The sequence below is a fragment of the Heteronotia binoei genome, chromosome 8, assembly GCF_032191835.1.
Source record: "Heteronotia binoei isolate CCM8104 ecotype False Entrance Well chromosome 8, APGP_CSIRO_Hbin_v1, whole genome shotgun sequence".
Lineage (NCBI taxonomy): Eukaryota > Metazoa > Chordata > Lepidosauria > Squamata > Gekkonidae > Heteronotia > Heteronotia binoei.
The window spans coordinates 115578193-115603736 of record NC_083230.1 but is presented as its reverse complement, the minus strand read 5'-3'; the positions used below and the strand labels follow the sequence as shown (position 1 = coordinate 115603736).

General features: G+C 46.8%; 1 protein-coding gene across 16 annotated transcripts in view; it reads left to right on the top strand.

Annotated features, from left to right (window-relative positions):
* CELF2 (CUGBP Elav-like family member 2) overlaps positions 1 to 25544 on the top strand; it is a 554552-nt gene that overhangs the window by 331101 nt on the left and 197907 nt on the right. For all 16 annotated transcript variants that reach the window (XM_060245946.1, XM_060245945.1, XM_060245953.1 and 13 more), the window contains exon 3: positions 6366 to 6448. In XM_060245946.1, the coding sequence (XP_060101929.1) occupies positions 6366 to 6448 (83 nt within the window). The remainder of the gene's footprint in view (positions 1 to 6365; positions 6449 to 25544) is intronic.

The following is a 25544-nucleotide window of genomic DNA, read 5'->3' as shown; positions in this document are numbered from 1 at the left end:
GCTACTGATGATGGGAAATGACAGATGTCGAAAGATTAGAGAGCAAATCGTGCAGCTGCTGATGTTTTTAACTCCCTCCCCCCAGAAAACAAAAACAAAACCTGGCTGGATTTGGTAAAATTAAAATCGTGTCACACCTAAATCAGTCAAGCTAGACTTCTAATGCTGAGGACCTCTTCAGACATGCATATTGGCTTGCCAGCCTCCAGGTGGGACCTGGAGATCGCCATTTGTTTACAACTCATCTCCAGCTGGCAGAGATCAACTCCCCTGGAGAAAATGGCTGCCTTAAAGGGTGGTCTCTATGGCATTGTACTCTGCTGAGGCCCCTCCCCCAAGCCCCACCCTCTCCCAAGTCCCCAGGTATTTTTCCAACACACAGACCTGGCAATCCTATAGACACCACTTGACAAATGTACACCTAGGGGGTAGAGTCACTCGGGTTGCCAGCTCCAGATTAGGAAATACCTAGAGATTTGGGGGGGTGGAGCCTAAGTTGTGCAGTGCTTAGGGAGGGGAGGTACTTCATTGGGTATAATGCCATAGATTGCACCTTTCAAAGTGACCATTTCCTCCAGGGGGCTGTGGCTCTCAAACATCTGACATTCATGTCTTGTGGCTCTCAAGCATCTGGTGTTTATTCTATGTGGCTCTTACGTTAAGGAAATTTGGCCACCCCTGTGATAGAGGTTTTACAAGATTATGCCTGGGAAAGAGAAGGTAGAGAAAGAAAGACTTTCCACCCTCGCAATACAAGAACTCGTGGGCATTCAATGAAATTGCTGAGCAGTCGGGTTAGAATGGATAAATGGAAGCACTTCTTCACCCAAAGGGTGATTCACACATGGAATTCCCTGCCACTGGAGGTGGTGGCGGCTACAAGAATAGACAGCTTCAAAAGGGGATTGGATAAGCATATGGAGCAGAGGTCCATCAGTGGCTATTAGCCACAAGGTCAAGATGGAACTCTCTGTCTGGGGTAGTGATGTTCTGTATTCTTGGGTGTGGGGTGGGAGGGAACAGTGGAGGGCTTCTGATGTTCTGGTCCCACTGATGGACCTCCCGATGGTGCCTGGGTTTTTTTGCCCGCTGTGTGACACAGAGTGTTGGACTGGATGGGCCATTGGCCTGATCCAACATGGCTTCTCTTATGTTCTTATGTTCAGGGGGCTATATGTAAACAACCACCGGAAGCAATGAAACTCTCATGTAAAACGTGTATAAATGCGTTTTTTTAATGCAAACTAAAATAAAACCGAATTTAGGAACACTTAAATACTTAATGCTTGAAATTTCCCCACACACAGTCTCTTAGAAACAAGCTTCTTCAAAATAGACGTAGTAAAGATGTGTGAGTGGAGTCTTTGAGTTTGTTAGTGTTCCACTCGTGAAGGTACGGAGAGAATAAGGAACCGCTTTTGAAAGGAATCCTCACAGTTTCGCTTATCAATACTTCTTCAGCCTCTTTCCCCCACCGGTAGCAGCAGATGAGAGTATGCATTGACCCTTGTGGTAAAGAATTGCATTGTGGCTCTGTGACATCAGTTGTAACTAGGGTTCCCAAGTCCAACTCCAGAAATATCTGGGGACTTTGGGGGTGAAGCCAGGAGACTTTGGGGTGGAGCCAGGAGACACTGGGGTGGAGCTAGGGGGGAGGGGGGGAAACGGCGAGCCGCCCCGTCTCAGAGCGGGCGACGCCGCTGCGCAGCTGATGCCTCTTCTCTGCTCGCCGTGGCTGCTCCTCCGAGATGGGCTCAGGCTGAGCCCATCTCAGAGGAGCAGCCACGGCGAGCGGAGAAGAGGCCGCCGTGCAGCTGCCGCCTCGCCTGCTCCGCCTCTGGGGTGGAAGCGGAGGGGGGGGGTTGGAGGTGGGCCGGGGGCGTGGCGAGCCACGAGTCCGGGTCCTAGAAGGGCCCGGATTCGCGGCTCGCCATGGTCCTGGCCTGCCTCGCCCTCCCCTGCGCTGCTGCCGCCTCTTGGCTGCTCCTCTGAGATAGGCTCAGCCTGGGCTCATCTCGGAGGAGCCGCTGCGGTGGGAGGGGAGGGGGCAGCAGCGGCGCGGCAGCCTCGCCGGCTCCGGGATGCGGCGGCTGGCCATGCTCCCCGGCGCCGTTTCCACCCCCTCCCCCCGCTTCCATTTTTTGGGGCAGCGGGGAAAGAGGGTGGAAATCCTGGGGTCCTAGTTGTAACTAAAGATGGGACTTTTTCAGTGGTGGCCCCCCGCCTTGAGTCTTGACTGGCACTTATCTGTCTTCATACTCCAATTGGAGAACCCTTCCATCAGCAGAAAGTTGGCAGCTTAGCTCCATGAATTAGACAGGAATTATTGGATTCCAACAGTAAACTGTAATTTAGAAAGTTTTCAAAATGTGGCATTACCATTACTACATGTCTCAGCTTGTTGTAGGGTTGCCAATCCTCAAATGGGAGCAGGGGATTCCCCGGTTTGGAGGCTCTTCCCCCGCTTCAGGGTCGTCAGAAAGCGGGGGGAGGGGAGGGAAATGTCCGCTGGGAACTCTGTTATTCCCTATGGAGATTTATTCCCATAGAAAATCATGGAGAATTGATCCGCGGGTATCTGGGGCTCGGGGTGGGCTGTTTTTTGAGGTAGAGGCATCAAATTTTCAGTACAGCATCTAGTGCCTCTCCCCAAAATATCCCCCAAGTTTCAAAACGATTAGACCAGGGGGTCCAATTCTATGAGCCCCAAAAGAAGGTGACCCTATCCTTCATTATTTCCTATGGAAGGAAGGCATTGAAAAGGTGTGCCGTCCCTTTAAATGTGATGGCCAAAACTCCCTTTGGAGTTCAACAGTTATGCTTGTCACACCCTTGCTCCTGGCTCCACCCCAATGTCTCCTGGCTCCACCCCCAAAGTCCCCAGATATTTCTTAAATTGGACTTGGCAACCCTAGCTTGTTGGCATTTCTCTTTGTCTATGTCCACTAAGGAAACCCTTCAGACTAGTCAGTGTTGAAGCATAAGATATCTTTTAGGGCTTGACTTGCAGTGGACTTTTAGACAAGTATTGGTTCCCTATCAGTTGTGGAACCTTTTTTTCATAGTTATTGTGATGTTGCTAGTTCCTGTGAGCACATTTAACTACTAGTTAACTCCTAGTACTGGTGCCTGTGAGCACTTCCCGGTTGCTTGAGCTGTTACCGACAGCTCTATATATTTTATATTTGCTAGTTTTTGAATTCTGCTTTGACTTATTAAATCTATGTTTATTTTATAGCTGTAATGGTTGATAGTATTTCCTCAGCGGTTTATTTTTTTGTCTACTTAATTTTGTCTACCACCTGTAGATTTGCAATGGTACTGTTGAGTATCCTTCTGGTGCCAGTCATGTTTATGAACACTCGCCTGACTTCCTATCCACTCTGTTCCCCTTTTTAAGCCTAAACTGAATGGAATCTATTTCACAACCATAATTTCCTAATTTGTTCTGGGGGTTGGGCTAGATGACTCTTGGGATCCCTTCCAGCTATCTGTTTCTATAATAAACTCAAGTTTTCCACAGAATGTATGTGCTAGGGAACACTGACGAATCCTGGTTGTTCGACAGATATTGCTGCATGACACTCACCTTTTTGACCTCTTTGCTGCATTCAGACTTTACATTAAGGAGGTATCTTAAAAAAACACTGTTGAAAATGTACAGGTGAGGACAGAATACACAATTTGCATCCGTCCTTTAACCTTATAACAGATAATAACCTTTTATGATGGGTATGTTAATCCTGTTTAGTTAGTCAGTTCGTTTATACCCCAAAGTGACATCTCCTCTCCTCTGTTTTATTCTCACAGCAACCCTATGAGGTAGGTTAGGCTAAAAAAGTGTGAGTGGATCAAGGTCACCCAATGAGCTTCCATGGCATGAACAGGAATTCAACCCAGGTCTTCCAGATAATAGTTCAACACTCTTAACCACTACACCACAATGGTTCTCTGATCAGCTACCTCAGGTGCTTCTGAATCTAATATTCTTGGGATTCAGTGGCAGACACTTACTAATTAATGGTATGTCACCAGTGTCTTTTTTTAAACGTTTGTTTTCTTGAGGTAAATGTACAAATAAATGTAGAACCCTTACAGCTTAATGGTATAACACTGCTGTTAAAAGCAAGCCTCATTTTGGGCAGAAGCTCTGGAACTTCTAAATTTTATTGTGCTCTTTCTTTCTTTACCCCCCCCCCCAAAAAAAAACAACCCTTGCTTCCATTGTTCAAATCCCCTGTAAGAATTTTGCGGAAGTCTAAGATTTGATAAACTTTCTAATATTTTTCTCCACAAAACATGGATAAAGAGCCAAAATATATAAAGCAGACAGATGGAAATCATGCCACTGTGGTCACATAGGAGAAAGTAATGTAAAAAGTATGATGGGAGTAAGGTTTTATTATGACAGTTATAATTCAGGAAGCATTTGAAAGTAGATGCTAAGCTGATATAATTTAGTACACCTTCCTGTGATGTCAGGGCTGTGTGGCATATGCAAATGAATAATGCAAGTGAGTTGTGTTAATGAGCTCTGGTGCCTCTTTTTCTACAAAATGACCCCTGGTTAAACGCATGTCAAAAGGATTTACAATTGAGGTAAATGCACAACTAAACACACAAAAAAGGATTGTTTTCTAAGGATCCGGTTAAATATTTTACCTGACCATTCTGAAGAAATATTCACGTCAGAAGAACGGGGGAGGGAAAATCACCTCAGGGGTTCCACCTATTAGTATAAATTCACCTTTAATCTGAAATTGTGAAGATTGATAGCAGTGAGAGAGAAAGAGTGGAAGGAAGTGAATAGGAGGAGAAAACCAAACTCCCGTACAGAAAGTGCGGCCCTCATCTGATGTAATGATCCTTTACTGATGCCGATTATGATCCTTAAAGGGCTGAAATAATTGCCAAATGGTCCCTCTTCTCAACTGTGAAAATTTAAGGGGGAGTTGTCGGGCGTTTGTTAGCAAAAGGCCTTTCTCCTGACAGCTACTCGACGACACTGCTGCTGTCTGTGTGTGTGTGTGTGCTGAAATGCTGGCGCTTGGCTCATTTGTAAGGCAGAAAGACCCTTCTCCGTGTCTTACAGCTGCAAAAACACACTAGCGCTGTTTGCATTAGAAATACAACACAGGTAGCCATTGTTACCACAAAGGCTTCATGGATAATTATAGCAGAAATGTGCCACTTATGCCAAAAAAAGGCGGGGGCAACACGTCGGCTGAGCTATACAGTATGAGACTGTCGTGTGAGGATGTGTTCACATGGTATGAAGGAAACAACACATTCCCTGCTCGTTAGGCCCTTTGTTTTTTCTCTTTTTCTGTTATTTCTAGGGTCGCCATCTTTGGGTTGGGAAATTCCAGGAGATTTAAGGGCAGTGGAACCTAAGGAGGGCAGGGTTTGGAGAGGGACCTCTTCAGGCTCCGCCCTCCAAAGCAGCCATTTTCTCCAGATGAATGGATCTGTGTAGATTGGAGATCAGTTGAAATTCTGAGAGATCTTCAGGCTGCACTTTGAGTTTAGTAACACTAGTTCTCTCCAGCCTGCCCACCCCTTCAGGGCAATAGCTTCATCCTGCAAAGCTCTGCAGAGTTCATCGCTCCTGAAGATAAAACGTTACCCTAGAATTAGCTAAGAGCCCCGTGACGCAGAGTGGTAAAGCTGCAGTACTGCAGTCAGAGCCCTCTGCTCACGACCTGAGTTCGATCCCCGGTGGAAGCTGGGGTTTCAGGTAGCCTGCTCAGGTTGACTAAGCCTTCCATACTTCCGAGGTCGGTAAAATGAGTACCCAGCTTGCTGGGGGGAAAGTGTAGATGACTGGGGAAGGCAATGGCAAACCACCCCGTAAAAAGTCTGCCGTTAAAACGTTGTGAAAGCAACGTCACCCCGAAGTCGGAAACGACTGGTGCTTGCACAGGGGACTACTTTTTTTTAAGAATTAGCTGCCGTTGATATATTTCAGCTAGGCCAAATCTGCAATTCCAAACTCCGTGAGGCGCAGCCACCTCCAAAAAGGATACCCTGATGTTTACGTTGCACTTCCAGTTGAACTTTTGGTTAACTTAATATTTGAGCGGTTGCAATACGCTGGAGCTATAAGTGTGGGGCATTAATACAATATGTGTGGGTGAATTTATTACCCTCCCTCGTTTTAAACAATAAAGCATCCCTCTCATTTGTTCTACTTTTGTAGGATCATTATAACATGCTCCCCCCCCCACCCCCAGCCTTCATATCACAGTGTTGCTCAATCATCTCTTTTCTTCCCCCCATCCCCTTTTTTTCCCTCTTCTCTATTGTAGCCTGTGCAAAAACCATTCCCAGTAATTTCTGAAAAGCTTTTCAATTTCTCTCTGTAGGTTGTTGCTTCGTAACGTTTTATACAAGAAAAGCTGCACTTGAAGCACAGAATGCCCTCCACAATATTAAAACTTTACCTGGGGTGAGTACATTTCCTTTTTTTTTATTATTCCTCTGTAATCATTTTTTAGCTTGAGGGAAGAGAAAAAAAAGAGCCACATCCTCTCCAGAAGGTATTGCTTACAAGCTCTTATTGCCCTGAATGGCTTTGGTCTTTTCAAGGAAGGTTAATGACCCGATGGCACTGCTTATGCTGGAAGTCGGGATGGCCTAGCGATCTTGTTAGCAAGGTTGATAATGGCTCTTACTGTCCCCCCCAGGGACCTGCTCCCAGTTGCGAAACGACAGAGGATTTTATGAACACAAATTCTCAGGGCTCCTCAAGATGAGAGGAGTTGACTTTGGGTGCAATCGCACGAGAGATTTGGCCCGACCTAGCCACGCCTCCCATCCGGATTTAATGTGCTCAATCACACAAGCGCATCTACCTCCCAAGTTCCAACCCCCACCCCCCATGCCTACCTTATCTTAGGACAAGCTGGGAAGGGATTAAATAGGTTCCAGGAGCTTCCAGGTAGCAAACCTCTAAATAAGGGGTGCTGAACTCATTTGTTAGTAGGGTTGCCAAGTCCACTGCATTCTCCAGCGGGGGACTTCTGCATGCGCGCTTTGTGCGTGCATGACACAATGACGTCACCTGGAAGTGATGTCATCGCGCCAGCGACATTATGCACTAGGCGTTTCAGGGAAAAGTCTATGGTTTTCCAGGATGCTGTAGCCATTTGGGAGGGGAAAACTATATGCTACCTTTGTAGGAGCCCTCCGGGGGCCTGATTCAGCCCCTGGGTCGCATGTTTGACACCCCTGCTCTAATCATATGTAGGGCACATTTCCTGGCTTTCTGAACAGCCAGGCTCGCACTGCACCCACCACACACCTGCACAGCATGCACATGAGCAGTCTGAAGACTCCTCTTGTGCGCAGGGCTTTTTTTGCAGCAGGATCTCCTTTGTATATGAGGCCACACACCCCCTGATGTGGCCAATCCTCCAAGAGCTTACAGAACTCTTAGTACAGGGCCTACTGTAAGCTCCAGGAGGATGTTTGTACCTCTCCCTTTCTCCCTCCTCATCTTCCTCCCTCCCCATCTTCTTCTCTCCCTTGCTCCCTCCCTTGTCCCCTCCACCTCTCCATCTTCCTTCCTTCCTTCCTTCCTTCCTCCCTTTGTCCCTCTCTCTCTCTCTCTTCCTCCCTTCCTCCCTTCCTCCCTCCCTTGCTCCTTCCTTCCTTCCTTCCTTCCTTCCTTCCTTCCTTCCTTCCTTCCTTCCTTCCTCCTTCCTTCCTTCCTTCCTTCCTTCCTTCCTTCCTTCCTTCCTTCCTTGTCTTGCAGTTCTCAAACATCTGACGTTCTTGTCTTGTAGCTCTTGCACATTTCGGAAATTCCTGGAGATCTGGGGGTGAAGTTTGGGAAGGGCATGGTTTGGTAGGGGGAGGGACCTCCGCTGTGTATAAATACCATATGGTCTGCCTTCCAGAGCAGCCATTTCCTCCAGGAAACTGATCTCTGTCATCCGGCAGTCAGGTGCAATCCTGGGAGATGTGCAGTCCTTACCTGGAGATTGGCAACCATTGTCCTAACCCAAGGGTTGAAGACCACTGCTTTACGATGCAGCTCACTCAGCCCAGTTCCACTTTGCATTCACTCTTCTCAGGGGCCATTTTGTAGAAAAATAGGTGGCGGAGCTCATTAGCACAACTCATTAGCATATGCCAATGCCCCCCAGCCAGAAGCAACCTGATGCAAGAAAGGAGAGCCCCGAGCGAGCAAGGCCTACTTGGGCTGACCAGAAATCCAGTCAAAAGGCCAGCAAGCCACCCACCACCCAAAATCACATCAGAAGTGGAGAAAGGGTGATGCAGGCTTCTCCAGGGGCTAATGACAGCTGCTGGGGGTGTGGCAAAGTCCTTGGTGGCTGGCTGGCTGTCCGCTCTCCTAATCCAGGGATTGTTATGCAGCTGTACCTCCTATTCAATGGACAAGGTAGGTGGGGAGGAAGAGGGGGAACCCTTAGAAAGGTCCAGGAGCTGTGCTCCTGTGAGCTGCTGCTGAATCTGAGGCTGGACTCTTCTGAAATATGCAGAATTTTGTCCATTTAAACTGAGGGGGGGTGTCATTTCCTCAGCGTGTTGTAAAATGGGGGAACCGGCAATACAAGTGAGAAAGTGATACTTTCCCTCTTCCAGAATCAGATCAGTTTTCTGATGCTTGTTGATTTGTATGTTGAATACATGGTTTTAACCTCTGTTCCCTATCACCGGGGAACCCTGATGTAACCAATCTTTCAAAAGCTTACAGGGCTCTTACTACAAGGCCTATTGTAAGCTCCAGGAGGATTGGCTACATCAGGAGGGTGTGGCCTAATATGCAAAGGAGCTCCTGCTACAAAAAAAAGCCCTTCCAACCACTATAGGTATCATAGAATCATAGAGCTGGAAGGGACCTCCATGGTCATCTAGTCCAACCCCAAGGTAGTTTGGGGGAAAATAGGAAGGGATCATAGATCAGTGGCAGAGCATATGCTTGGCATGCAGAAAGCCCCAGTTTCAGCCCTCGGCATCTCCAGTTGAAAAGGACCAGGCAGTAAGTGATGTGAAAGACCTCTGCCTAAGATTCTGAAGAGCTCCTACCAGTCTGAGCAGATAGTACTGACCTTGGTGGACCAAGAGTCAATTTCGCACTAGACCTTTAATCCTGGTTTAACTCTGTCCCTCTGTCTATACTTGAATCAGAGGATCAGAGAAATCAACTCTATGAGTCTATTATTTGAGTGTAGAATGTCACCTTGGGGACAGAGTTAAACCAAGATTAAAGGTCTAGTGTGAAATTAGAAGGCAGCTTCATGCATCGGTAGATATGTGGCTCTTTAGCAGAAGATTTATGTCCCACATATGCAGGAACTTACGTATGTCCTTGGAAACAGCTGTTTGTATCCTTGGCTGTTTCCTTCTGATCCTTCCAGTTAAGGAAAAGCTATGGCTCAATGGTACAACAGCTGGTTGACATGCAGAAGGTTCCAGGTTCAATCCCTGGCATCTCCAGTTGACCAGACCAGGCAGCAGGTGATGTGAAAGACCTCTGCCTGAGACCTTGGAGAGCAACTGCTAGTTTGAGTAGAGAATTTTGACCTTGAGAGACCAGTGTTCTGATTCAGCTTCCTGTGTATGCTTTTGGAGAGGGGCCATGGCACAGTGGCAGAGCATTTGCTTGGCATGCAGAAGGTGCTTGGTTCAGTCCCCGGAATCTTCACTTGAAAGGACCAGGCAGCAGGTGGTGTGAAAGACCTCTCCCTAAGACCCTAGAGCAGGGGTGGCCAATGGTAGCTCTCCAGACGTTTGTTGCCTACAACTCCCATCAGCCCCAGCCATTGGCCATGCTGGCTGGGGCTGATGGGAGTTGTAGGCAAAAAAACATCTTGAGAGCTATCGTTGGCCACCCCTGCCCTAAAGCATCTATTATGAGGACCGGATCTGACATAAATGAGACCTTGTTGGGCCAAGCAGAGCCATGTCGGGCCGGGCCACATGTATACCTATTTAAGATTAGGTAGCAGAGATATAAACTTTATTAATGACACAGACAATTAAAGAATAAAACATGCTTAAAACATTGGCACTTGTTGGTCTTAAAGGTGCTTCCTTTGTATTTCTCCCATGGGATCCAGGAAGCCGGGCAAAGGAAGCTCTGGCTCTTTTCCTCTTTCCCCAAAGGACCAGGAGGGGGAGGAGCCTCAACCAATAGAAGGAAGAGAGGCCTGGCTCAGTAACTCTGCTGTGCGATTGAGAGAGCCTGGCAAAGCAAGCTATACCTCTCCCCCTTACTCCCCAAAGGAGGAGCCAAAGGAGAAAACAGAGGCATTGCTCTGTCTCTCTCTCTCGGCCTGGCTTCGCGAACGAAGATTCAAGAAGGGTGCAATAGTCCACGTCCGCTGCAGGCTTGCTGGTGGCTGACAAGACCAATGCGGGACAGGCAGGTCCGGCCATAGCGGCTGCAGTGTAGCTCCTGTGTAACTGCGCGAGCCTTGCAAAGCAAACTGTGATGCAGAAGGAAGCAAGAGAGAGGGGAAGGAAGCAGGTAGCTAGTTGCTCGAGGGCCCGATAGGAGCCCTCCGGGGGCCTGATTCAGCCTCCGGGCCACATGTTTGACACCCCTGCAATAGAGAACTGCAGCCAGTCTGAAAAGAAAATGCTGACCTTAATGGATCCATGGTCTGATTCAGTATAGGGCAATTTCATGTCATGTATGGTCTCGAAGCTGACAAAAAAAATGAGTCCCCAGCTTGCTGGGGGAAAAGTGTAAAAGACTGGGGAAGGCAATGGCAAACCACCCCGTAAAAATGAGTACCCAGCTTGCTGGGGGGAAAGTGTAAAAGACTGGGGAAGGCAATGGCAAACCACCCCATAAAAATGAGTCCCCAGCTTGCTGGGGGGAAAGTGTAAAAGACTGGGGAAGGCAATGGCAAACCACCCCGTAAAAATGAGTACCCAGCTTGCTAGGGGGAAAGTGTAAAAGACTGGGGAAGGTAATGGCAAACCACCCCATAAAAATGAGTACCCAGCTTGCTGGGGGGGAAGTGTAAAAGACTGGGGAAGGCAATGGCAAACCACCCTGTGAAAATGAGTTCCCAGCTTGCTGGGGGGGAAGTGTAAAAGACTGGGGAAGGCAATGGCAAACCACCCCGTAAAAATGAGTACCCAGCTTGCTGGGGGGAAAGTGTAAAAGACTGGGGAAGGCAATGGCAAACCACCCCGTAAAAATGAGTACCCAGCTTGCTGGAGGGAAAGTGTAGATGACTGGGGAAGGCAATGGCAAACCACCCCGTAAAAATGAGTACCCAGCTTGCTGGGGGGGAAGTGTAAAAGACTGGGGAAGGTAATGGCAAACCACCCCATAAAAATGAATACCCAGCTTGCTGGGGGGGAAGTGTAAAAGACTGGGGAAGGCAATGGCAAACCACCCCGTAAAAATGAGTACCCAGCTTGCTGGAGGGAAAGTGTAGATGACTGGGGAAGGCAATGGCAAACCACCCCGTAAAAAAAAAAGTCTGCCATGAAAACATCGTGAAAGCAATGTCACCCCAGAGTCGGAAACGACTGGTGCTTGCACAGGGGACCTTTCCTTTCCTTAGCCGATAAATTCTTTCCTTAGCAGAAACACACACATTCATTGACATAGTATCCCTTCCTTTGGAGTTTTTCAGCCCTTTTTGGTGGACACGAAGAAAACGGCAGTAAGGCATGAATGATTAATGCCACCTCTTGGAAGGAAGCATTGCTTGGGTGCCTCGCTGTTTGATTACAAGCCTTGGAATTAGTCAACATTTCCATAATTCTAAACCAATATACACCTGTTTTCCCACTGTGATGTGAAGGCACAACTTAATTTAACAGAAACCCCGCTGTGCCAAGTCTCTCATTAAACTCCGAGCTGGTTCTTTAATTTAAAGTTGCAGTGCTACTATTTTAAAAGAAATTTTCTTCATATGTATGTGTGCGTGTGTGTAGTCTGTTGCGGAATTAATAAGAAACTAATGATGTGTTTTGCTGTGCTTGAACACATGAACCGGGCTTGTACTGAATCAGTTGATGAGTCCATCGAATACGCCACTGTCTGCTCAGACTCAGACCAATTTCGCACTAGGCTTGTTCCGAGTGGAGAGTCCTTTTGCTCCGGGTGCTTCTCTTGGTTTTCGCACAAGCTGTCCCGGAGCTGAGTTGCCGCACTGCTTTTCCGCAGGAAGTGAGATCCTCTTACAAGCTGTTTCCACTTGCCGCAGAAAAGCAGTGGGCCAACTCGCAGCTCCAGGGCAGCTTGTGCAAAAACCAAGAGAACTGAAAGCAAATCAGCCAGTATCATAATAATTAAAAAAAAAAGAAACGGTAAAAGTAGTCCCCTGTGCAAGCACCAGTCATTAATGCCCCTGTATAAATCGATAGTGCAGCCTCATTTGGAATACTGTGTACAATTCTGGTCACCGCACCTCAAAAAAGATATTATAGTATTGGGAAAAGTGCAGAAAAGGGCGACAAGAATGATTAAAGGGTTGGAACACTTTCCCTATGAAGAAAGGTTAAAACGCTTGGGGCTCTTTAGCTTGGAGAAACGTCAACTGAGGGGTGACATGATAGAGGTTTACAAGATTATGCATGGGAAGGAGAAGGTAGAGAAAGAAGTACTTTTCTCCCTTATTCACAATATGAGAACTCGTGGACATTCAATGAAACTGCTGAGCAGTCGGGTTAGAACGAATAAAAGGAAGTTCTTCTTCACCCAAAGGGTGATTAACACATGGAATTCAATGCCACAGGAGGTGGTGGCAACTACAAGCACAGACAGCTTCAAGAGGGGTTTGGTTAAGCATGTGGAGCAGAGGTCCATCAGTGGCTATTAGCCACAATGTATTGTTGGAACTCTCTGTCTGGGGCAGTGATGCTCTGTATTCTTGGTGCTTGAGGGGGCACAGTGGGAGGGCTTCTAGTGTCCTGGCCCCCTGGTGGACCTCCTGATGACACTTGGTTTTTTTGGCCAATGTGTGACACAGAGTGTTGGACTGGATGGGCCATTGGCCTGATCCAACATGGCTTCTCTTATGTTCTTCTGTTATTACGTTCTTAAGCGCCGGGGGCAAAAGGGCTCTCCATCCGGAACAAGCCCTAATGTGAAACAGGTCTCAATGTTGTTCTCTTCAACCTGAGCATTATTGGAGATGTCAAGGGTTGAAGCTGGGACCTTCTGTATGCCAAGCAGATGCCTGGCCACTAAGCCCAGGCCCTTCTGCTGGAAACTTCTAAGGAGACTCTAAGCCAACGATGTCGAACTCATTTGTTATGAGGGCTGGATCTGACATAAATGAGACCTTGTTGGGCTGGGACATGTCAGGCCGGGCTATGTGTGTACCTCTTTAAGATTAGATAGCAGAGATACAGAAGATGAAGATGAAGATATTGGATTTATATCCCGCCCTCCACTCCGAAGAGTCTCAGAGCAGCTCACAATCTCCTTTATCTTCCTCCCCCACAACAGACACCCTGTGAGGTGGGTGGGGCTGAGAGGGCTCTCACAGCAGCTTCCCTTTCAAGGACAACCTCTGCCAGAGCTATGGCTGACCCAAAGCCATTTCAGCAGGTGCAAGTGGAGGAGTGGAGAATCAAACCCGGTTCTCCCAGATAAGAGTCCACACACTTAACCACTACACCAAACTGGCTAAATATAGACTTTATAAAGGATACAGACAAACACAATTTAAAAAAAACAACAACTTAAAACATACTTAAAACATTAGCACTCGTTGGTCTTAAAGGTGCTTTCTTTGTATTTCTGCCATGAGATCCAGGGAACTAGGCAAAGGTGGTGGGTCCACCTTCCAAATCAGCCATTTTCTCCAGGGGAACTGATCTCTGTAACCTGGAGACCAGTGGAGTTCCCAGGCGATCTCCAGCCGCCACCTGGAGATTGGCAACCCCAGCAGACGAAAAGGTGTTCTTGCCACCCGTTCTGTTCAATGATGGCCAGCGTAGCTCTATTGATGGGCTTCTCCCCCACACACACCGTTTACCCCTTACAAGCTCCTTGCAGTCTTCACCGTTCACCGCAGTCTTACCCCTTCACCGTTTACCCCTTACAAGCTCCTTGCAGTCTATTTTGCTCTGGTTCAGATAAAACGCGAGATATCTGTTTAAATGGTCATTTTAAACAGGAGTATAACAAAACATCAGTAATACAGCATCCGGCTAAAACAGGGGCCTCCTGCTATTCAGCAGAGCTTTCCCGCATCCCAGCAAACGATCTTCTAAAAAAGGCTTTTCTATCTGAAAGCCAAGAGCTACATGCCAAGAAAGCACAGCTTCTTCTATATTATCTTTTCCCCCAGTAAGAACTGCCATTAGATCTTCAAGAACTGCCTGGTTATTTGGTGAACAGAGAATGGCAGCATTCCACATTCTGTTTGTTTGGCTTCAGTGTTTCAGGAGCACATTTTGTAGCTAAAGTTGAAGGGTACAATACAAATCGTCTTGAGTTTTCAGGCATGCTTTTATTTCTGACACCGAGTTTTCAATATTTTCCCCTCTCCAGTTCCATGTATAAAAGCTATTACAATGGTCTGTTACAGCAACTGTTTTGTTTTACTTCTGATTCAAAGAATTAACCATGATCTATTTATTTATTTTTTGAATCCCGGTTTTGGAATTATTTGGGGAAAATTCTTTTTTGCCTAAGAGAATGGATGATACGGTATTTTTCAGTTCTTAATACCTGGTGTAGTATGTACTGTTTTTGTAAGTTGTTCGCTATATGCACCCAATGGTCTAAATTGGATCTTTGTATGTTAGATTTATATATTTATTATTTATTTTCCGAATGCTCCCTTTGTATTGGAGTAGAACTTGTATTGGTTTTGTTTTTTTCATTGTGAAGAAGAAGACTGCAGATTTATACCTCACCTTTCTCTCTGAATCAGAGACTCAAAGCAGCTCACATTATCCTGTATCTTTCCCCCCCCCACAACAGACACCCTGTGAGGTGGGTGGGGCTGAGAGAGCTCTCACAGCAGCTGCCCTTTCAAGGACAACTTCTGCGATAGCTATGGCTAATCCAAGGCCATTCCAGCAGCAGCAAGTGGATTGTGCTCCAGAACCCTTCTTATTTCTTTGTTTTTTTCTGTAAAATCCTTTATGTATTCAATAAACCGTTTTGTGCTTTAAAAAAAAAATACCACTGTAGGCTTTTCTCAATGCATGATATTATCATTATTCTCAAGAACTATCAGGGCTGCAGTTGTAAAGGAATAGTTCTTAGCTGATACTATTGCTAAGGTTGTCGGTTCTGTCCTGACAACAAACAAGGGAAGCGGGGGGGGGGGGATTACAAAGACCAGCAGGGAGTCCCATCTGACATGCAGAGATGTGTCCATGTCACTGCCCACATGACCTGGAAGGGACATCATCACTTCCAGGACATTGGGGTGACACTCTGGTAGTCGGGCAAAAACTTTATGGTAAATTTGGCTCCTACCGTAGAGTTTTCATTCACACACCAGAGTGTCGCCTCTCATTCAATAGGGGTGTGCTATCAGGAAAGAGCAACTACATTGTGCGCTCCTAAGAAAATGCATGTTGTGCCAAAACTGTTACATATAAAGGGCTGAGAAGTGTGCGACGGAGTTTAGGATTGCAAAGCAAGACTGAGTTGATTGGGAAGAAATTCGAGTGTGGCTGAAATGAAACTTTAGCTTCCGTTCTGGGTTTTTCTTGCTTTATGCTATCAGTGTGAACTGCTACGTTTGAATCATTGCTTTTCAGTATTGGTATCGTGGTTAAGTGCTCAGACTCTGAGAGAACCAGGTTTGATTCCCTACTCCTCCACATGCACTTGCTGATGTGGCACGTCATTGACAAGTTCTCACAGAGCTGTTCCTTCAAGAGCAGTTTCTGTCAGAACTCTTTCAGCTACATCTAACTCACAGGGTGTCTGTTGTGGGAAGGGGAAGGGAGAGGCGATTGTAAGCTGCTCTGAGACTCCAAGTGAAGGCTGGAGTGGGGCATAAATCCAGTCTCCTCCTCTTCTATTCAGTAATGGTTGGACAGTTTTTGCTTATCTCTGTTCTTAGCTTTGTAATCAGTGTTCGCATATGCACATAAAGTACATTTTTCCTCTTCTGAAAGCAGTATTGTGGTCCTACTAAGTGAGATTTTCAAAGTTCCCCCTTATCTATGTGATTGGGAGATGGTGTCAACACCTAACTCAAAGTAGAGTCTTGTAAAAGCAAAAAATAAAATAAAATCTCCAGGTACATGTTATTAGACAAATAGATCTTAGTCCAGTAGCACCTTAAAGACCAACACAATTTTCAAGATATGAGTTTTCAGAGGTCAAAGCTCTCTTCATCAGATATGGATTTCCATCATGTGGCCAGATGTGGTAAATTTCCATGAAGATAGTTTCTGAGAGTAGCCATGTTAGTCTACAGTAGAACACCTGGATTTCAGTACAGTATTACTTTAAGTCCAACAAGATTTTTCATGTAGCAGCTTTCAAGAGTCAAAGTCATATTTGTAATCAGGGCCTTTTTTGTAGCAGGAACTCCTTTCCATGTTAGGGCACACACCCCTAATGTAGCCAATCCTCCAAGAGCTTACAGAGCTCTCAGCACAGGGCCTACTGTAAGCTCCAGCAGGATTGGCTACATCTAGGGCTGCCAAGTCCCATTCAAGAAATATCTGGGGACTTTGGGGGTGGAGCCAGGAGACTTTGGGGGTGGAGCCAGGAGACATTAGGGGTGGAGCCAGGAACAAGGGTATGACAAGCATAATTGAACTCCAAGGGAGTTCTGGCCATCACATTTAAAGGGACAGCACACCTTTTAAAATGTCTTCCTTCCATAGAAAATAATGAAGGCTAGGAGCACCTTCTTTTGGGGCTCATAGAATTGGACCCCCTGGTCCAATCGTTTCGAAACTTGGGGGGTACTTTGGAGAGAGGCACTAGATACTATACTGAAAATGTGGTGCCTCTACCTCAAAAAACAGCTCCCCCAGAGCCCCCGAAACCTCCAGATCAATTCCTCATTATACCCTATGAGAATCGATCTCCACATAGGAAATAATGAAGTGATCAGCAGATGTTTCCCTCCCCCCCCCACACACCCCATTTCTGAAGCGAAGAATTGGCCTCTCTACTCACCAGTTGCTGCCAACTTCTTCAAAATACACATAGACACCCCATCCCAAGAGGAAGCCTTTCAATTGGAGACTGAAGCCTCCAGAGGTGCAAAGGCACATGGTCCTCTTGGGGCGGGGCTTCCCCTCGCTGGCCAGCTGACTGGGAGCGGGAAGGAGCCTGGGAAAGCCTAAGAACCCCCGCTGGGACCTGGGGATTGGCGAGCCTAGCTACATCAGAGGTGTGTGGCCTAATATGCAGAGGGGTTCCTGCTACAAAAAAATTCTAATTCTTCATTTGGGGCAGTGGTAGAGTTAAACTGGCAACGTTAATTTTCCAATAAGGTCTACCAACTTGGGACGTGGACCAGCGGAGTAATTTCCAGAGCCGCAGGGTGGAAGGAGTGCCTATGGGACCCATTTCTCCATAAGTGAGATTTTAAATAATTTCTTTCTTTCTTTCTTTCTTTCTTTCTTTCTTTCTTTCTTTCTTTCTTTCTTTCTTTCTTTCTTTCTTTCTTTCTTTCTTTCTTTCTTTCTTTCTTTCTTTCTTTCTTTCTTTCATGGGATTATATTCTGCCCTATCCCGTCTCAAGGCGGATCACAGCATATAAAATAACAATAAAAAGCCTACAGATCAAAATTAAAACACCACATTAAAATTAAATAGTAAAAGCGATGAATAGAACGCACCACCAGCAGACCGGGCACAGCATATCAAGTAACCAGTTTTAGGCCCACATTAAATGATGATATTAGCAATAGGATAGCAAAAGGAGGCCCGATTGAAATCAACCAGAGACAGGGCCTTCTCAATCATAGCCCCCTGCTGGTGGAACCAGTTACCAGATGAAGTGAGGGCCTTGCGGAACCTTGCACAGTTCCACAAGGCCTGCAACACTGCCCTCTTCCGGCTAGCATACAATTGACTGACACGGGTATTTAAGTGCCGTGGAAGAAGGCCACCGCCATCAGAATAGCACCAACTTAAAAATCTGTTTTCTGTTTTAACTGTTTTAATTATTGTTATTTATTATTGAATGTGTATTTTAATACTATTGATCTATTGTTCTTGGGATTTTATGTTGTAAGCCGCCCTGAGCCTGCTTCGGCGGGGAGGGTGGGATATAAATTGAATAAAAATAAAATAGCACAATGTCACCACAAGGGAGGCCAAATGATGGAATAATGGGACGCCCCCTGCCTCAACCATAGGCCATTAGGCCACAGCTGACACAGTGGGTGATCCCATAGCATTTTCACAACAAGGGACTTCAGAGGTGGTTTGCCATTGCCTTCCTCTTGTCACCGTCTGAGTCTTCCTCGGAGGTCTCCCATCCACATACTAACAAGGGCCAACCCTGCTTAGCTTCTGAGATCTGATAAGATCAGGCTTTACTCTGCTCTGGAAAGACCTCACATGGAGCATTGTGTTCAGTTTTGGGCACCACATTTTAAGAAGGATATAGACCAGCTGGAACGGGTCCAGAGGATGGCGACAAAGATGGTGAGGGGTCTGGAGACCAAGTCCTATGAGGAAAGGTTGAAGGAGTTGGGGATGTTTAGCCTGGAGAGGAGGCGGCTGAGAGGTGATAGGATCGCCATCTTCAAGTCCTTGAAGGGCTGCCATCTAGAGGATGGTGCAGAATTGTTTTCTGTGGCCTCAGAAGGTAGGACCAGAACCAATGGGTTGAAATTAAATCAAAAGAGTTTCCGGCTCAACATTAGGAAGAACTTCCTGACCGTTAGAGCAATTCCTCAGTGGAACAGGCTTCCTCAGGAGGTGGTGGGCTCTCCTTCCTTGGAGGTTTTTAAACAGAGACTAGATGGCCATCTGATAGCAATGAAGATCCTGTGAATTTAGGGGGGAGGTGTTTGTGAGTTTCCTGCATTGTGCAGGGGGTTGGACTAGATGACCCTGGAGGTCCCTTCCAACTCTATGATTCCATGACTAGCCTGGGCTATCCAATTCAGAGCAAACTTAAATAAGTAAATTATATTCTCACTCGTCCTTTTGAAAGCCTAAAATTTGGAAGCTTCTAGTTGCCTTTTGTGTGGGTACCTCAGGACTTCGTTTCTCCATTTCAGTGGTATTGAGCATTCCTAGATAGTTTATTCACTGAGGCCAGAAAAAAAATCGATGACGCTTGGAAATTCCCATTAACATATCCCAGCCCAGTAAAATAAAATTACTATTTTAAAATATTGCTTTTAAAAGGCACCTGGTTTTATTTTATATGAGGTCAGTAGCTCTACTGGGATTCCTTGGAATGGTTAACGCTAAGTAAATGTAATGCAATAACAGCCATTAGTATTTCCGTTTTACTGGCTGGTTTGGCCAATAACCGCGTTTAATCCTCATTTAAAGTCTGCATTGCTTCACCTTCCAGCACCCCATGGCGGGCAAACTCCCTTTTATAGCTGTGATTTGGGGATCTCAATGCACACTTGACTGCGGCCCCCTGAACGTACCTCCGGAGCCGTTCTCATTAGGGAATGCCCTGTGTGAATCCATTTAATTAAGGGTGTAATAACCGAGAAATATAGTGTTCAGGAAAGCTCTTAAAACTTTAACAGCAAAAAGGAGCACACAGAATCTTAATGTCTTGTAAAATATTAATAACCTCCTTTCTGCCAGATGTCATCTCCGAGCGTGTTTTTATTTCTCCTTCAGCCCGCTTCCCCCACCACACATGCACCGGTTATGTTAGCAAAAGAATTACTATGGGTTTTATTAAATACACTTATTATTGACTTAGGAAAGCACTTGTTTTCAGGGAGAAGTTTGCTCCAAGTAGCTGGGAACAGGATTTTTTCCACAAGCATTTATCATTTGAGGCCTCACTGACAGACTTTTCACTGGTGGTACCAAAACTATGAACATCGGCGGCTCAAGGCATTTAGCTGCTATTGCACCCCCTTTCAGTCTCACTGTAGGGTTGCCAAGCCCCCAGTAGGGGTGGGGGATCCTCCACCCCCTGTTCTCATTTCCTGTCGCTCCTGTGAGAAGTGACGGGAGAAAATGTTTAAGAAGTGACAACACCAGCTGTGATTTTATGTCATTTCCAGTAAAAAAACAGACAGTGGCATAGGGTAGTTCTAGGAATCACCGGAAACTCTATGGCCGTTTTCCCACTCACGTTTTACTGGCGCCACGACCATCCTGACGCCGGCGAATCTGCCTGGATTTCGCAACAGAAGCGCCGGCGCTCCCAGAAGCGCCGGCGCTTTCCGTCGCTAAGCCAGCGCAAACGTTTTCCTGCATCTTTGCGATTTCCGTTTGCGCTGGCTTAGCGACGGAAGTAGCCGGCGCTTCTGGGAGCGCCGGAGCTTCTGATGCGAAATCCAGGCAGATTCGCCGGCGTCAGGATGGTCGTGGCGCCAGTAAAACGTGAGTGGGAAAACGGCCTATGGGAAACTATGGGAAAACCATAACATATCTGGCAATTCCTAGAGCAACCTATGGCATTCCGTGTTGTTGTTTTTTTTTAAACGGGAAGTGATGTGATGCCCAGACCCATCTCACTAGTTGCCAGGCGTGGCCAAGGAACACTGCTTCAATAGCTTCTCTACCCAGAAAGCCAGAGGAATTGATGCTTTGTTCCCAAGGTAACCAATACTGATGGCAGAACTCTCATGAAAGGCGAGAATCTCCTCATAGGGCATACACGGCTCATCATGCTGGGGTAGGGTTGCCAAGTCCAATTCAAGAAATATCTGGGGACTTTGGGGGCGGAGCCAGGAGACATAGGGGTGGAGCCAGGAATAAGGGTGTGACAAGCATAACTGAACTCCAAAGGGGGTTCTGGCCGTCACATCTAAAGCGATCACACACCTTTTAAATGCCTTCACGCCTTTGGAAATAACGAAGGATAGGGGCACCTTCTTTGGGGGCTCATAGAATTGGACGTCTTGGTCCAATATCTTTGAAACTTGGGGGGTGCTTTGAGGAGAGGCATTGGATGCCATGCTACAAATTTGGTACCTCTACCTCAAAAAACAGCCCCCCCCCAGAGCTCCAGATGCCCATGGATCAATTCTCCATTATACCCTAGGGGAATCGATCTCCATAGGGAATAATGGAGTGCCCAGAAGACATTTCCCTTCCCCCCTCCCACTTCCTGATGACCCTAAGGCAGGGGGAGTGCCTTCAAACCAGGGGATCCCCTGCCCCCACCTGGGGATTGGCAACCCTATGCTGGGGATACAACAAGGATTACCTTCTCCAACTTCCATGGAAAAGATGTGATAAGGTGGGACAAGAAAAGGGCCAGTGGGCAGAGAAGGTTGCTTCTCCAGATGTACCATGTGAGATGATGAACCAGTCAAGATTAGGGCTTTTTTGTAGCAGGAACTCCTTTGCATATTAGGCCACACCTCCTGATGTAGCCAATCCTCCAAGAGCTTACAGGACTCTTCTTACAGGGCCTACTGTAAGCTCCAGGAGGATTGGCTACATCAGGGGTGTGTGGCCTAATAGGCAAAGGAGGCCTGATAGAATTCCTTACAGGGCTCTTCGTACAGGGCCTGCTGGAAGCTCCAGGAGGATTGGCTACATCAGAGGGTGTGGCCTAATATGCAAAGGAGTTCTTGCTACCAAAAAAAAAAGCCCTGTCGATGCTTTTCTGGAGATCAGTTGTAATTCCAGCAGCCCTCCAGGTTCAAGCTGGAGGTTGGCAACCCTACCAAAGATTTTTTCATGCCATGTTGAAAAAAATATGGGAAGGCCTTAAGACAGGGGTGTCGAACATGTGGCCCAGGGGCCAAATCAGGTCCCCAGAGGGCTCCTATCAGGCCCCTGAGCAACTGGCTGTCATCTGCTTCCTTCTCCCTCTCTCTTGCTTCCTTCTGCATCACAGCTTGCTTTGCAAGGCTTGCTCAGTTGCACAGGAGCTACAGAGGAAGGGGGGAGGGGAGGCAGAACTTGCTTTGTCAGGCTCTCTCAATCACGCAGCAGACCTAGTGAGCCAAGCCTCTCTTCCTTCTATTGGCTGAGACTCCTCCCCCTCCTAGTCCCCTGGGGAAGTAAGGAAAGAGCCAGAGCTTCTTTTTCCCAGTTCCCTGGATCCCATGGAAGAAATTCAAAGAAAGCACCTTTAAGACCAACATGTGCTAATGTTTTGATCATATTTTATGTTATGTTTTATTTTATTTTTTTAAAAATCTTTAATTGTGTTTGTGTCTTTTATAAAGTTTATATCTCTGCTACCTGATCTTAAATAGGTACACACACAGGCTGACCCAACATGGCCCGGCCCAACAAGGTCTCATTTATGTCAGATCCGGCCCTCATGAGTTTGACACCCCTGCCTTAAGAGGCCAGAAATATTTTGTTGTTGTTGTTGTTGAACCATGTGGCAGGATTTCCAAGGATGACCCAGGCCATTGCATTCTGTTTAATTTCAGCAGCATGGGGGTTTTCTTTGCTAGAGTTTGGAAGCAGAATTTAGCCCCAAATATACAGGACTGGATGGTAAAACTCAAGGAGATCTATAATAATTTAAAGTGTACTTATTTACCAAGAGGAAGGTTCTTGACTCAACCTGATGCTCTATATGGGGTTCTTTTGATTAGCTGAATGGCATTCTAATCTTTATCACTGCTGTACGGTGTTCGTTCTTTGATTGCATCTTCGTTGCTATTTATGATAGAATAAATAAATATTTTTTAAAAAGAGAGGAGTGAAGAAGCAGCATTTGTGCAGGGTCAGAAATGCACACATGCTGATGAACGAAATGCCCATGGCGAATGAGCAGGTATTATTATGTATGTGCTGTCATGTTGCAACTAATTTATGGCAATCCCAGCAAGGGGCTTTCAAGGCAAGTGAGAAGCAGAGGTGGTTGGCCATTGCCTTCCTATGCAGAGCCTTCCTTGGCGGCCTCTCATCCAAGTCTTATGGTGACCCTGCTTAGCTTCCAGCTTATGGTGACCCCCAGGCAAGACTTTCAAGGCAAGTGAGAAGAAGAGGTGGTTGGCTATTGCCTTCCTCTGAAGAGTTGTCCTTGGTGGTCTCTCATCCAAGCCTTATGGTGACCCCAGCAAGGGACTTCAAGGCAAGGGAGAAGCAGAGGTGGTTGGTCATTGCCTTCCTCTGAAGAGGCGTCCTTGGCGGCCTCTCATCCAAGTCTTATGGTGACCCAGCTTAGCTTCCAGTTTATGGTGACCCCCAGGCAAGACTTTCAAGGCAAGTGAGAAGAAGAGGTGGTGGCTATTGCCTTCAGCTGAAGAGTTGTCCTTTGTGGTCTCTCATCCAAGCCTTATGGTGACCCCAGCAAGGGCCTTTCAAGGCAAGTGAGAAGCAGAGGAGGTTTGCCATTGCCTTCCTATGCAGAGTCTTCTTTGGGGCCTCCCATCCAAGTAGCGACCCAGCTTAGCTTTCAGTTTATGGTGACTCCAGCAAGGAGTCACCATATATCTAGAATTAAACTCTGTTTAGGTCCTGTGGCACCTTTAAGACCAACAGAGTTTAATTCTGGGTATACACTATCATGTGCATGCACGCTTCTTCAAATGAGAGCTTATATCAGAGATTGCCAAACTGTGGCTTGGGAGCTACATGCGGGTCTATCACACATATCGCATGGCTCCCAAAGGTCAAGGAGGAACTTAATGCAGGCTTACTCTCGTGTAAGCCTGCTTAGCATCAGAACCTCCATCAGCCTCTGTGCTGACCCATAGGTAGGTGACGATTCCTGCCATGTGTGAAGCGGGAAAGGAGAGGGAAATAGGTAGACTTGCAAGCTCCTCTACTCATCCACAGAGGTCACCCAGAGACCTTCTCCCACAGGTGCAAAAAAAAAAAAAATCCCTAACATTTTCCCATGCTGTTCTTATGAGGACTGTTATTCCCAGTTTTTTTTTTAAGTCGGCTTCTAGCATGGCCACGTTGCAAAGTGCATACATATGCATTGTATCTTTCTGTGCAAAGAAAATATTAAGAGTCTTAATGAAAACATGTGTCTGATATTTCTTCGTCTCTGGGATTTTCACAACCCCTGGTCATCAACCCTAGACCACAAAGTTTCTACTGCAAGTCTTAGCTGACCTACCAGTAACTGGGGGGAGGGTGTCCAGATCACTTAAAAACTAATTTTGCCAACCTTCGCATGGTGGCTGGAGATCTCCCGCTATTACAACCAAACTCCAGGTGACAGAGATCAGTTTGCCTGGAGAAAACAGCCAGTTTGGCATTATACTCTATGACATTATACCGCACTGAAGTCCCACCCCTCCCCAAACCTCACATTCTTCAGGCTCCAGCCCCCAAATCCCCAGGTATTTCCAAACCTGGAACTGGCAAACCTACTTTAAAAACCAGTAGGGTTGCCAATCCCCAGTTCGGGGCAGGGGATCCCCCAGTTTGGAGGTCCTCCCCCTGCTTCAGGGTCACCAGAAAGAAGAAGATGGGAAGAGAGAAAAGGAAATGTCTGATGAGCACTACATTATTCCCTATGGAGATCGATTCCCATAGAGTATAATGGAGAATTGATCTGCGGGTATCTGGGACGGGGCTGTTTTTTGAGGAAGACGCACCAAATTTTCAGTGTAGCATCCGATGCCTCTGTACAAACTACCTTCCAAGTTTCAAAAAGTTTGGACCAAGGGGTCCAGTTCTGTGATCCCCCAAAGAAGGTGCCCCTATCCATTATTTCCAGTGGAGGGAAGGCATTTAAAAGGTCTGCGGTCCCTTTAAATGTGATGGCCAGAACTCCCTCTGGAGTTCAGTTATGCTTGTCACAACCCTGCTTCTGGCTCCACCCCCAATGTCTCCTGGCTCCACCCCCAAAGTCCCCAGATATGTCTTGAATTGGGCCTGGCAACCCGAAAACCAGCCTTCCTCTAGGATGGCCCTTGGCCAAAGCGAACAGGTTGGTAACATATTTAAATGCAAGTTCGTCCTGCTGTGGGTATTTAGCCATGTTGCCGCCATCCAGAACCTGGGGGCGATGGGGGTGGGAAAGGACAGAACTTCAGCCTCATTAGCGTTTACGATGCAGGCCATTAAAACTGTCCCGCTAATGAGCGGACCTTGCAGACGGCCACCCCTTTGACGCTGCCCCTGATGCTTTTTGCAAATAGATAAGATTCAGGAGGCAAAAACGGTAAACAACCGTTGCAAGCCTCGGACCTGGGAGCTTGTAAATAGCTACTGCCCTGGGCTGACCCCTGCCTCCTCTAATTATGCCTGCCCCCAAATCAGGGTACGAGGAAAACTATTTTCAGCCACCAGTGCCGGTGTCGGTTGCTGTTGGATTTTTATGGATTTAATGATGAGAGAAACGGAGGGTACGAGAGGCCGTAAACACAGAAAAACGTTTACAAGGGCGTTTATCGCATAAACTGCTGTTTTCAAGCCACAAACCCTTGAATTGTTTCCTCTCGTTTTACGAGATGGGGAAAAGGTAATGGTTTTACAGCCGGCACTTTGATCGGACAACCTTAGTCCTACCGCATCCCCGGCC